The 13362-nt window shown below is 38.6% G+C and overlaps 1 protein-coding gene across 1 annotated transcript in view; it reads right to left on the bottom strand.

Moving 5' to 3' along the window:
• Positions 1-481: 481 nt before the first annotated feature.
• The window catches only part of stag2b (STAG2 cohesin complex component b), a 34860-nt gene continuing 21979 nt past the window's right edge, over positions 482-13362 (bottom strand). The window contains exons 24-34 of the mRNA XM_080416078.1: positions 12276-12450; positions 11950-12089; positions 11217-11318; positions 10913-11061; positions 10313-10441; positions 9500-9726; positions 6789-7017; positions 5545-5652; positions 4641-4767; positions 3921-3998; positions 482-2541 (exon numbers count right to left, since the gene is read on the bottom strand). Of these exons, the coding sequence (XP_080272204.1) occupies positions 2518-2541; positions 3921-3998; positions 4641-4767; positions 5545-5652; positions 6789-7017; positions 9500-9726; positions 10313-10441; positions 10913-11061; positions 11217-11318; positions 11950-12089; positions 12276-12450 (1488 nt within the window). The 3' untranslated portion in view covers positions 482-2517. The remainder of the gene's footprint in view (positions 2542-3920; positions 3999-4640; positions 4768-5544; positions 5653-6788; positions 7018-9499; positions 9727-10312; positions 10442-10912; positions 11062-11216; positions 11319-11949; positions 12090-12275; positions 12451-13362) is intronic.

Genomic DNA, 13362 nt, shown 5'->3' with positions numbered 1-13362 from the left:
GACTGGATTTGAGTTAACACATGCTTCACAGTGTTGGATGCATTTAGCCCTTCGGCTATTTTAGATGAGAAGCCATTCAAATACAAAGTAGAGGTTTGAAAACGCTCCGATTGTGTCATTGGTGTGAAGTGGGCTCCTCTATTTAGCCACTTTTAAAGTCTTTAGGAATGTATTTAACCACTTTCAACCTGGCTCACTATTTTGGCCATTTCATTATAGACTAACATTTAAAAAGAGAAAAGTAGTCCAAAAAGTTTCACAAAATGGAAACATTTCCACATAGACACTCTACAAGCTCACAACTCATTGCATCTTGAAGCGTTGTGGGCTTTTAGAATAGCTATTTTCATAATTTGTCGTCTAAGAATATAGGGCTTAAGTCGTTAAACAAAACTTAAACCAAAACTAACGTTTAGCAAAGGTCACATGTTCTCTATATTGAGCCTGTTCTAATCAGCGCCAGGAAATATAGTTACGCAGATGAAATGTGTTGATTTTTATTCAAAAGTTACTGTCTCCAGACAAGTACAAATCAGAAAGAGTGACAGATGGGGAAAGACAACTCAGAATGGGTAGAGTGCAGAGGAGAAAAAAAAAATCTGACATGGCCAAAAAAGGGAAGGAAAAAACAAAAGGAAAAAGAAAATAAAGCTCAAAGTTTTGTATATATATATACACATGATCTAATAAGAATTTATACCAATGTAGTGGTAAGTAAAGTAATAACAAACAATAAACAGTACTTTCTCCGTAAAAGAATTTGTTTTACTTACATAAAATAATTAGGCAAAAACACACACAGGCTGTTCATCTACTTTTATCACATTACATCCGATCACCTCGTGTCTCATGTCCTAAGAAGCCAATCAACCAACCATTAAACATGACTGATCCTCTGACATGGAAGATTTACTGTAAGAGAAGATGACCTTTCACAAGCATGTTTAAGGCTTGGGCATGGAATGAACACAAAGCAAAAATACCCCAAAGTAGACAAATCAGGATGCCATTAAAATATTTGTGTATGTGACAAGGACATGTCAAAATCTAAGCGTTTTTTTTTATTTTTTATTTTTTTATCTAGCTGCCAGAGCTTTCTGAATACCGTCTCACCTTCAGTAGGGTTTGAATGACTAGCTTGTCCTCTTTTAAACATTGTGGATTTTAAGCATTATTATAGTGACAGGACTGTTTGTTTTGCTTTAAAGCTGATTTTCACAAGTCTTTTCATTAGTCTTACCAAACTAATTTACACGTAGGAAAAAAGGTAGAAACCCCAGGACATTATCAAGACAAAGAAAAAACCATAAAAATACAAATTTAAAAATCTTCCTTTCACGCATGGCTTTACATGCTTTCAATTGTTTTGTGTTTTTTTTTTAAAGTCTACTTACACATTTCTCAAACGTTGTGACTGCAGGTTGAAAATAAGAAAATAAGAAAACCAAAAAGCACATTTATAAAATCAGCACCGATTCATATATTTATATATATATATAACCTTTTTCGTATCATTGTTATTTAAAATGGAGAGCTAACCCAGTTCCACATATCAATATGCTGGATTCCAAGGAAGAAATTTGATTTTCTTCAAAACGTGCTGCTGCTTTTTTGTTGTCATTTTTTCTCTTTTCCTCAACAGTCCACACAGTGGCACTAACCAGGACATACGGTACATATATTCTAGGGGTAAATGGAGGAGAGAGAGAGAGAGAGAGAGAGAGAGAGAGAGAAGCAGAGAGAGATAGAGAAAGAGAGAGAGAAAGAAAGAAAAGGCGAGAGAGAGGGGGGGGTGGAGGGAGAAAGAGAGAGGTCTGAATCTTTGGGGTAAAGCTTCAGGCCGTGTGGATCCACTGGTCTCTCTGGGCAAAATTCACAGCACTGAGGGGATTTTTCTTTTACCCATTCTAGATGATAATGGCTTCACCATATAAACCACCAGTGGTTATTAGGACCCGACCCCGGTCCAAAAAAACAAGCGAAGGGAAAAGGAAGGGGTAGGGGGAATTTTTAAAAGAAAAAGAAAGAAATTAATAAAACCAGAAAGCCGTCCGTCCACGTGGCTAGAACACAGTACAAGCTACTACAGTCTGTTTATAAATTACTACGTCACACCTGGTTACTGACTACCATTATAAAAAGGGTTAGACATAAAAAAAGGCTCTTAAGTTAAACACCAATTCGTCCCCATTTGAAACAAAAGCAAAAAAAAAAAAAAAAAAAAAAATGGATGTTTTTTTTCTTCAGACGTCTGATTTTTAAATCGGTTCGGAAGTGGCCTGTCACTCTGTTTCTGAACAGGAAGAGCTTACCCAAGATTATAAAAAGTAAATATCTGAAACAAAGTCCTCTCTGAGCAAGCAACACTGAGTGTGGGAGTCGTTGGTCCACGTATGTCGAGTATACGACAGAAATGTCCTTTACATAAAAGAAAACACTTCTGTTTATCGCATCTAAAATTCTCTTTAAATACAAAGCGCCTCTTCTCTCCTCTTCTCCCAGCATCTAAATATTAGCTTAAAACATGGACACCCCGAGGACCTAGACACAAATAAAAACATAACATTAGTTAACAAATCAACAAATACCAAAGAAACTCACTCAAATGAATCAAGCTCACTCAAAAAATCACCAACAAATAAACAAAACAAAACACTCAGTGTCACACACTGTGTCTAAGCATTTCACTTAGAATTTATGTTCCATTAAGCTTCTCTGAAAACACCAAAGCGGACTTTCTCTGAAGCCAGACTGAGATGATTCTGAATGTTTTGGACAGCAGACACAGGGTGGCTGTATGTTTCAGCGAGATAACTTAAAATCCTTTAAAGACCATTTTTATACCAGTTAGAGTGAAATATAAGGCCGATTTCACCAGTGAAATAAACTAATCCAAGTCTGTGTGACCTGGTAGATTGAAAACTAGGGATTCAGTGAAGTCAAGAAAACAGATTATTTCAAGGGCAAGGACACTTTGGTAGGTTTAGAGGTTTGGGTTGTGTACTTAACTTGCCATGATTTAACTACAAAGGTGGGGGAGACTTTTTTTTCCTTCTTCCATTTATTAGAAAAAAAATGATTCAAAATATGCTCCTCATTGACTTACATTGTTGTGAAAAAGCTCTCAAAGTCACTCTTTTAGCCCGTAAACGGACGCAAACAAAGCTGATTCATTTCTGACAATATAGATCATCACAAAACCCGGTACAGTTTTTGTTTTTTAATTTAAAATAATTCAACATAGCAAGGTGGCATGGCAGCTAGCTCCCAGTACCAACTCTCACACTAAAGGTGAGACACCACAGAAGACACTTCTTTTGTAAACTATTTATTGTTGCTTCAATAGAGAACTGATTGATTGGTTTAATATCATATTAAACCAATTTAGACCAGAGGCCAATTCTAAAAACGGCTTCTAAATCCTGACTAAATCCTGAATAAATTACAAAAGTTGTTTTTGCCTTGGCGGGGCACCGAGGCGAAAACAGCGATTGGATTCAAAACAACGATTTTCGCTGAAAAGCTACACGTTTGCATGCCTGGGAATTACCTGAATGCCCCCTCGAAGTGAAACGCTCAGAAGTGAACAAATGGACAAATTCAAACTATTTTCACACCACCTGCAATATGTTGTGCCAATGATCCAAAAATATTATTTTCTTTGTAATTTTATACATTTTCAGAATCTGCTTTGTTGGCGTTCATTTGTGCTAAAAGAGAGATTTTGAGACCCGTTTTACCATGCTATGTAATTCAATGGGGAGACTGAATTATGAATTTCAAATCAATCAAACAACTATTGAAGTTCATCTCAATGATATTTGGAATTACATCATGGCAAGGTAACTACCGTACACATTACAACCCAAACGAAAAACACAAATGTTTCTTTAAGACCATTTCAGGACGATGTTTCTCACCGATTCATCCATGATAGAAGCAGGGTCGAAGTAGTCTGGCTTCAGCTCGGACCTTTCACGTCGATTCTTTGAGGGAGGCTGGAACAAAATGACACAGGAGTTAAACATTAACTGATTCACTGCCAATCACGTAGATCTACGCGAACTTATTTAAAGCCGCCACGTGCCAATCGCGTAGATCTACGTGAACTAAAAAAAAAAAAAAAAATGTATATATATTTTTTTCAATTTGACCCAAAGACCAAGGAGATATGATTTTTCAAAGATCTAGACTCCTATCCACTTCCTTGTTAACTTAAAACTTAAAAATTCTGTATCTCGGCTCCTGAGTACTTTTTTCTTTTCAATGAAAAACTCTGGCACTGGCTAAAAAAATATGAAAATACCTCTGGCAGTTAATGGGTTAACCCACCAACAGGAACGCACTTTTAAAACAGTTCATTGATCACGATCAATATCAACTCTTGGTTTTGTTTTATTTCACCACAAGATTCAGTGTGCTGCTATTTTCTACCACCACAGGTGGTGCCTTTAAATATTTTATTCCATTTTGTGAAGTCCTTCATGTTTTTGTACAATGTTTTGAAAAGTGTTTTTTTAATTCATTAAAAGTCGTTATAACTGTCCTTCTGCTTGTGTAATGAATTACAGTATGTTAAAAGCTGAACTAACTGTTCTCTAAACCAATGACGGGCACAGATAGGTCTCCTCGAGTCTCACCAGGTCGATGTCCATGGTGTCAAAGTCCATGCCTTCGTTCAGATCGTCCATGCGACCTTCTGATGACATCATCACATCCTCCACTATTGGCTCCTCGTCTTCCTCCATAAGTCCGGTGCCACGGCGACTACACAAATAAAAACAAAAACATATTTACACCAATGGACTTGTGTGTGGCTTAATATAGGAACATACTGTTTGCAATCCATGGTTCAATACGCACTTGTGAATTGCACTTTTTCAACATTACAAACAGTTATTACTTCCAAAATGGCACTGTGTCTGTGTCACTGAAGAAAACCCCTCCCGTGAGTGAATCCAAAACTGTTTTTCTCCCCAATAGCAGCCTATCTACAAGCATTGCATCACATTGTGAGCTTGTATATTGTATTTTTGGTGAGTCTCACCGTCAGATTAACAAAAGAGCATAATGATTAGCCTACTGCATTGACGTCTTGTCGTCTGGACTGAGCTCGCTGCCTCATTCAAAATGTTAAGTTATTTCCAACATAAAAGCTTGAACAAAGTACTCCATGACAGCAGAGACGGACAACACTTGTGTTTCAAACACATTTTTAAATCCTTATATACAGAGATTAAAACAACCAAAAATAGTTTTATTGCAATAAACTCATTGCACTTGCAATAGTACCTCAGTGAAATAAGGTTTGTTTTTTTCCCTTGAAAGCAATGAAAGGCAGACAATAATCTTGTCATAATGTTAACTGTTATTTCTTTGCTGAGCAAAATGGAGAATTTCAGCAATAGTATCAACATTTACTGTACCAACCAAACTGAATCTGTTACCCAAAAACCGAGGTACGAACGAGGACTAACTGAACAGTTGCACCCCTAGTGTGTCCGTGTGTGTGTGTGTGTGTGTGTGTGTGTGTGTGTGTCTTACATAGCGTGCTGCAGGTTTGTCCTGAGCTTGGCGTAGTTCATGGCTCTTTCCTGCTGCTGGCGAGCTTCCTCCTGCTGTCTCTGTGCCAGCATCCACGTGACCTGGGAACTACGCACACACAAAGACACTGGTTCTTAATGTGGGGTCCGTGAGAGGGCTCCAGGGGGTCTCGAAGCAAAATGAGGAACAGTTTAAAAAAAAGTATGACCAATTTTATTTTTCAGCTATTTGAAAATAGCCGATCTACAAGCTCACGACGCGTCGCGATATGACTTGTGGTGAGCTTGTAGATCTGCTTTATTTATGTTGAAAAAGGTCCCAGGCACAAAATCTTTTCAGATGGGGGACCATGGCCAGATACATTTTGGGGTAAATTTGGGGGTCCTTGACATGGAAATGTTTGAGAACCACTGCATACCACTGCAACCACTGCAACCACTGCATCCTATATATATATATATATATATATATATATATATATATATATATATATATATATATATATATATATATATATATATATATATATATATATATATATATATATATATATATATATATATATATATATATATATATATATATATATATATATATATATATATATATATATATATATATATATTTTTTTTTGTCCACAGGTTAAAATGCCATTAACACGCTGACGCAGCATGCAACATTAAAATATGTCCTGCTGGCCAGAGGCCAGTTTAATAATCATGTCAGTTTACTGGTCAGTCACTGACCTTATTCATATAGAACTTGGCAAGCCTTTATGTGCGAGTTTTTCTAAACTTATTAATGTGCAAATGGGAAATCAAAATCAATCCTGCCCTCATGCATTTTGGCTCCTGATCATGTCCAATCGCCTGGGCACTGATTCATGGGTCGGATATGAAGTTTAACATGACACACCAAGATAAAGATGTAAAAATGTAATCAAAACTAAATGTCTTGTTGTGAATGACTGAGTGTCTAGTAAGTATACTGTCTGGTGCAACAGTGAGTTATCAGAATTATTATTCATACAGCAGCTTTCAAAACAGAGCTACAACGTACATTTAATATAATTCTATTATTTTACCCGTTTGCTTAATCGGAAACATAAAACGCACATAAGCGTGTGGGTGTGTATTGAAGACATGACGCACAATAAATAGACTGAATCAAAGCATTAATTAATTAAAAGCTAGTATGTAAAAATACATTTTGAGAAGATGATTTAGAAGGGATTTAGTGCATACTTGTAGTCCATGGGTGTTTGGATGTGCTGAGGCGTGTGCGGGAGGTGTTGGGGGAGTTGGTGCGTCTGTGGCTGGTCGTGGGGGATAGGGGGGTACACAGCACCCAAGTAGCTGTCTTCTCTGCCCCTCTTGGGGTCCCTCATGACCGTGGAAGTGAGGTGGGGGGACGGCAACATGATTGGGGTCTGTATGCTCTGCTGCCAAACTTCACTGCTGCTACTGCTCTCCTCTGGAATGCAAAACACATATGGTACACACTTTTAATTACATTGATTGCATTCATGCCATAACCTTAATTCCATGTGTAATTAAATATTTTGTTATAACAGTCTGTGATTATTTATGTGAACTGTGGCACTGATGAGAAGCACTGCTAATTAAGAGACCTTATCGGTCCGGTCAGTACTTTCCACTTTGGTGCAGGTACATTAATAGCACCTATACTCTATACCGATACCTATCCTTAAATGTACTTTAGTCAACTTATTAAAATGCCTTCTGACACAAAGTCCTAATCCAAAGTCACAGAACTCCAACTCAAGTCACAATAATCAGGAGCCAGGATTGGACTCAAGTATTACAAGACCGTCAGTCATACACATTCCCACAGCATTCTCCTTGCTCACTTCTCCCGGTCTGAGGACTTCTAATCACAGAGGCCTTTGTTTGTCTGAGTTATACCAACTAGAAGGGCTGGGCAATTAACCGAAAATATATCAAAACCGAAATGTAGAACCTCTAACTCGGTTAACCGAATCATCGAGAAGCAGTCTGATTAACCACTTAAGGCCTGTATTATGCAATGGCGGTGTGCAAAAATAGCTAGCCTGTAATATTTAGTACAGTACAGATTTCGTTAGAGAACTATGGGGCAGAGTAAAAAATATATATAAAATGATCATTCATTAATCGTAATCAAGGCAAAAGTTTAAAATAATTGTGATATTGATTTGAAGTCATATTGTCCAGCCCTACCAACTAGTATTGCTTTATGGGACCGTAGAAATTCATTTAGAACAACTGACAATACACTGACCCGGATCTAGATCTATAGTGAGCTCTCTCCTCCCATCTGCTATTTAATCTGCTCTCCCACCAGCATCTGGGTTAATCTGGGCTCCAACTCAGCTTTCATAACATCATGCCTGGGCTATAATGTATGGCTGATGGAGACCTCCACTCTGTGTGGGCACAAGTCTCCTCTACAAGTGAAAAGGGTACCGAGTGGATTCCCAACAATCAAGAAAATAATTGGAGAGGATTTTTTTGGGGCAACATAAAACTGAGTTGCATGTCTCAAAAGAGGGGTCTGGTTCCTTGGTAAACAGGTTAAGTATAAAGGCATCATCATGGTTCTTCAGAACAAGTTCGCACAACACATTTTGCAACCACGTATGACAGCAAAGTCTTTCATACCTTTTACAAATGGCAAAAATTGATGATGGGGAAATATATAGTCCACCATTGAGAGGGTGGGATTATAAACTGTTAGTAGTCGTTGCTACAAGAGATCAATTGGTGACATTGCGGTGGCCCATAGCTGTACTGCATGTCTTTGTTCGCCAAACGCTAAAGAAAAAGGAGGGGCCTGTTTACCAAAGAGCTGTCTCTACCTTCATAGGGACTGTCATTGCTACTAATGTTACAGGACTTGTTTCAGAATGTGCACACAGCTAAAGACTGTCAGTGAATAACTGCTTGTGCTCGCAAATTCACAGCAAGCTCACCAGCTGGACTAGTGCCAGTGTACAATGTGTACATTTTGTGCCTTTTCAATGCTTAGGCGATTAAGGATCTTAATTAAGGATTACTGTTCTGTTCAATCCATGAACCATGACCTGAGTTGACAATGTTCTGAGAGAAACTTTGTGATTTTAATTAAAGTGTTGTATGTGGTATAAACCCTGGTGGTGGTGGGCTACACGAGAATACAATTGTACCCAACAAACCACTTTTTTGATAGGTAAAAAGTATTAACCCAACTTCAAGCTACTGTCTGAGCTATAATCGCTGTTGGGGCGGACTAAATGAGAAGGTAACACTTGCTCAGAGCTTATTAAATTACCTTTTCTGTCAATTTCAATTCTCCGAAATCTGGCTTCAATGTTTTGACAAGGATTTTACCACTTCGGTGAATAACGGTACATTCTCGCCACCAACATTTATGTTTCCAGTTTTATTCTTCTTATATTATATTTCCTACCTTTCATCTGTGTGCAAACCACTTTGTATTGACTTACAATTTAAGAAATATTATATAAATGAAGACTAATTTACTTGAACCGTTACTGCCTGTTTAAACTAATGTATTAATCGTGTGTATAAAGTAGGGCCGCAACTATTGATTATTTTCCTAGCCATTAAATAACTTTTTTGATTAATAAAATGATCGAGAAGCAAGGTGTTTTAATATACATTTTTGTATATATTAACATGTAAGTTAAAATGTAAGTATTATTTTATACTTGGTCATACAATGGTATGATGCAAAAATAGCTTATCTAGGTCATGACATGTCGTATCGTGACGTGTTGCGAGCTTGTAGATTGGCTATTTTCACTATTATTGATATTCTTTTAACAGTTTTGAAATAGGGATCGATGATTGAACGATTATTATCTTTACTTTTAATAATCGATTGAAACCATTAGATCAATTAATTGTTGCACCATTGGAATAAAGTTAAGTTAGCGTTGCATGTGTTTGTCTACCTTCTGGCAACTTCCTCTTGGCCGTCGAGGGGCCGGCCGATGCAATAGGGGGCTTGGCTTTCTTGGAGCGGACCGAGGACCCTCGGCTGGAGTAACCGCTCATCACCGACATGGTGTCATCGTCACCCCCTGCTTGGAGGGAGTTCCTGTAGGAGATGAGAGGAAGCCAGCAGTCCTCTCTCTGCAACGCCATCTGAAACGTCATGAAGCGCTCCAGGTACATGTGACTGGAAAGAGAGAGAGTAGGGGGGTGAGATGTCAGCAGTGGTGGAAATGTATAAATTCTATACTACATCTCAGTGGAAAATATTGCACTTTTTACTCCACAATAATTATTCGACAATTTGAATTACTAGTTACTTTGCGGATTCAGATTCATATTACAAGATATACATTATCCACTTTAAACCAATGTTATACTAAGCTATTCGAAAATATACAATCTTAGATTGGCTTTTTTCAAAGAAATTTGACAAACCTCATTCAAAATAAGTATATTTTCATGCCAAAATTTTACTTTTAAAATGGAAAATGAGAAATACAGGCCTTTTACTTGTAACAGAGTATTTCTACATCATGGTATTGGTACTTAAATGTGACTACTTCTTCCACCATTGGATGTCAGATGGCGAAGACAAGATGCACAAACTCACGCAACACACACACACACTAGAAGCACACAACCAGGTGCACATTCCTATGGGAGGGGAGAAGCAGCCTCCCACCACACCAATCACACGGCAGCAGCGCCAGTTGTCAGGAACACCTGTTGCACAAAGACACCAGGGGCTCACGGCCGTCAGTCAGACTTACACCGTCCTCTTGTCCTGTCTCATCAGCTTGGAAGAGAACTCGCTCAGGATGTCGAGAAACGCTAGATTGAGGGGAGGGTTCCCTTCTCCCTGGGGACTGGGCTCTTTGAACGCAAACTCTATACCATCCCTGAGAGAGAGAAAGATAGACAGAGAAAGAGAGAGAAGGGAGAAAGAGGTGGAGAAAGAGGTAGAGAGAGAGGGTGTTGAGAGATGGAGAAAGAGAGAGGGATATATAGTGAGAGGGAGAGGAGAGAGAGAGGAAGACAAGGTTAAAAAAAGCATGCATTGACAAACCGCACCAAACAGGATGTTCCTGATAACCGAATGAAAATTCAAAATCCCAGGATGTCACGCTTAATAGTTCACATATTTTGCTTCGCATGCTTCTAAATAGCTGCCAGCAGTGCTTTTTAACAGCACAGCAGCTTAAAACTGAAATGAAGAACACTGCATTTGTGTCTGATAATACATCAGAAACATGTCTTCAATTCCCCCCATTCCATTACAACACAATTTGTCAAAGCAGATTAACACACAAGCCTCTCTGCAGTAGTATAATATAAAGAGCTGATCTGAGCACAGCAGAGCAGAGACTCACTTGTGTAGCATGGCAATGGCATCTCTGGTTTTGACCTGGTCCAGACCGAAGGTGAGAGAGAAGCGACGAGCCAACTCCTTGATCCCACAGAACGAAGAGGAGGACCGGTCGAACGTGTGACCCAAGTCTGACAACATCTCATTAAAGAGCTAGAGGAGACAACAATTTCAATGATCTGTTAGAAACAGTCTCGCATGTATAAGGCTGTGTGTCTGTGTGTGTGTGTGTGTGTGTGTGTGTGTGTGTGTGTGTGTGTGTGTGTGTGTGTGTGTGTGTGTGTGTGTGTGTGTGTGTGTGTGAGTACCTGTTGCAGACTGAGGATCAAGGTCTTGGCACACTGAATCTTGTCAATCTGCCGGGTCTTACTCATCGTCTCCTTGATGATGTCACCATAGTCGTTGTAATACTACCAACAAAGACACAGCAAGAAATTCTTGAGTCAAAATACACATTTTGTGTAAGACTACAGACAAAATAACGCCATAACATTTTGTTTAAGACTACAGACAAAAACAAACCCAAAACATACAGAGACTTCCATTAGTGCAAAAGGACGGATTTTTTTTTTCAGCCATGCAATTTTTTTGTTTGCACATGACCTGTAAATACGCATTGTTTTTAAGAAAGGTTTTGTGAATGAGGTCCATTTACCAATACCAATCTACATTAAACAAGCAGATCAGATGAGTTTGTGCATCACAAATTGATCATATTTAATGACAAGATCTGCTGAATGAAGACGTGATGATTCCTTTGGTATAGTCAGATCAAAACATCTCACCCTCACAGTATAGTGATATAGACCCATCTCACCCTCCCAGTGTAGTGATATAAACCCATCTCACCCTCCCAGTGTAGTGATAAAAACCCATTTCACCCTCCCAGTGTAGTGATATAAACCCATTTCACCCTCCCAGTGTAGTGATATAAACCCATTTCACCCTCCCAGCGTAGTGATATAAACCCATTTCACTCTCCCAGTGTAGTGATATAAACCCATTTCACCCTCCCAGTGTAGTGATATAAACCCGTCTCACCCGCATGTACTGTTTGAAGATGTCTGCTCCTGTCGACATCTCCACCACACAGTAGATGATCAGTTTACTGTACGCAGCCAGAAGATTCCTCCTCTTGTGGAGAGCTTCAATCTTTCCTGCCTCGTCATCCTGCTGGCCATCTGACGGACACACAGACACACAACCGCGCGTCAGCCACACAAAAACCTCATTGGTATCAGGGACCATGCACACTTGTTTTCAAACATTTTCCAAAAATATTGTAACATTTTCCAACGAAAACGATTATGCTAAATAATCGAGATTATCTCAAATAATTGCGATCAGGTATGATGGGCCTAATGTACCTGTGCTGTTCGTCTCATCGTCCTGGTCGATGAAGACGTGGGTGAGGATGAAGGAGAGGAGTTCAGACTGGAGAGTATCGTCTGGAGAGTAAACCAGAGGTTCCAGATAGTCTCTGCCTGTTGAAACCATCTGATGACTGAAGATTAACAGAACATCACACAGGATGGTGAACGCCTGGAGGAGGTAGAGGGAGAAGAGTGGGAGACAGAGAAAGAGCAATTAGGACTCAATTAGGACTCCATCTTTCACCAAGTTACATTCAACCACTTAAACTCTCTAGACTTATGAAATGATAGGCATTGTTCTTTCTGGTAACAATGTCACACAGGTTAAAGCCATTGGATTTCACAATTAAAGCAAAGCGATATTTTGTGGTCAAAGGTAAGTACTTCTTTGTTTAATGGGCCCCATATATAATGACTGAGAAATGTTAGTGGCACAAAACATTTGTAACAGTGGCTAAAGACAAGTAACGTTATGTTTTGCTTGGTGGATACAATTAGTAATGATAGCACAGGGACTGCAGGTGAAAGTTATCCAACTCTGGTACAGTACAGCAATCAAAATATGTTTTTAACACTGCAGTGTGCATGGTCCCTTACAAATAGAATTGGGTTTGACAAACTTTTGACAAAGTTTGACAAACTTTTGACAAAGTTTGACAAACTTTTACAAACTTCAATCATAAATTCATAATAAGTATATTTTGATGCCAATACTTTTAAGTACAATGCGGAATACAGGCCTTTTACTTGTAACAGAGTATTTCTACATCATGGTATTGGTAGACTTATGGCATATTCTATTTTTTGGGGGAAAAACTTCAACTTTGTATTCAAAACATTTAAAAAACGCTCATTAAAATAATCAGAAGAGTGTGTAGCTTGGAAGCTGGTAGTAGAATTGAATAGAACGTCATTGCATGTTTGAGCTCAGTGAGAAATCCTTGGCCGTTATGAATTGTACAAACACGTACCAGATGCATATCTAACATTGTGTCGCATCTCTGTTTTTGAAATGTGTAGCACCGCTGGTGCTTTTAGTGTTTTTCTGATCGAATAAAGCCAGTTGGTAAATTTAAAACAT

The sequence above is a fragment of the Gymnoscopelus braueri genome, assembly GCF_963280865.1.
Source record: "Gymnoscopelus braueri genome assembly, chromosome: 20".
NCBI lineage: Eukaryota > Metazoa > Chordata > Actinopteri > Myctophiformes > Myctophidae > Gymnoscopelus > Gymnoscopelus braueri.
The sequence above is the reverse complement of the archived record's forward strand: the minus strand, read 5'-3'. Positions and strand labels throughout refer to the sequence as shown.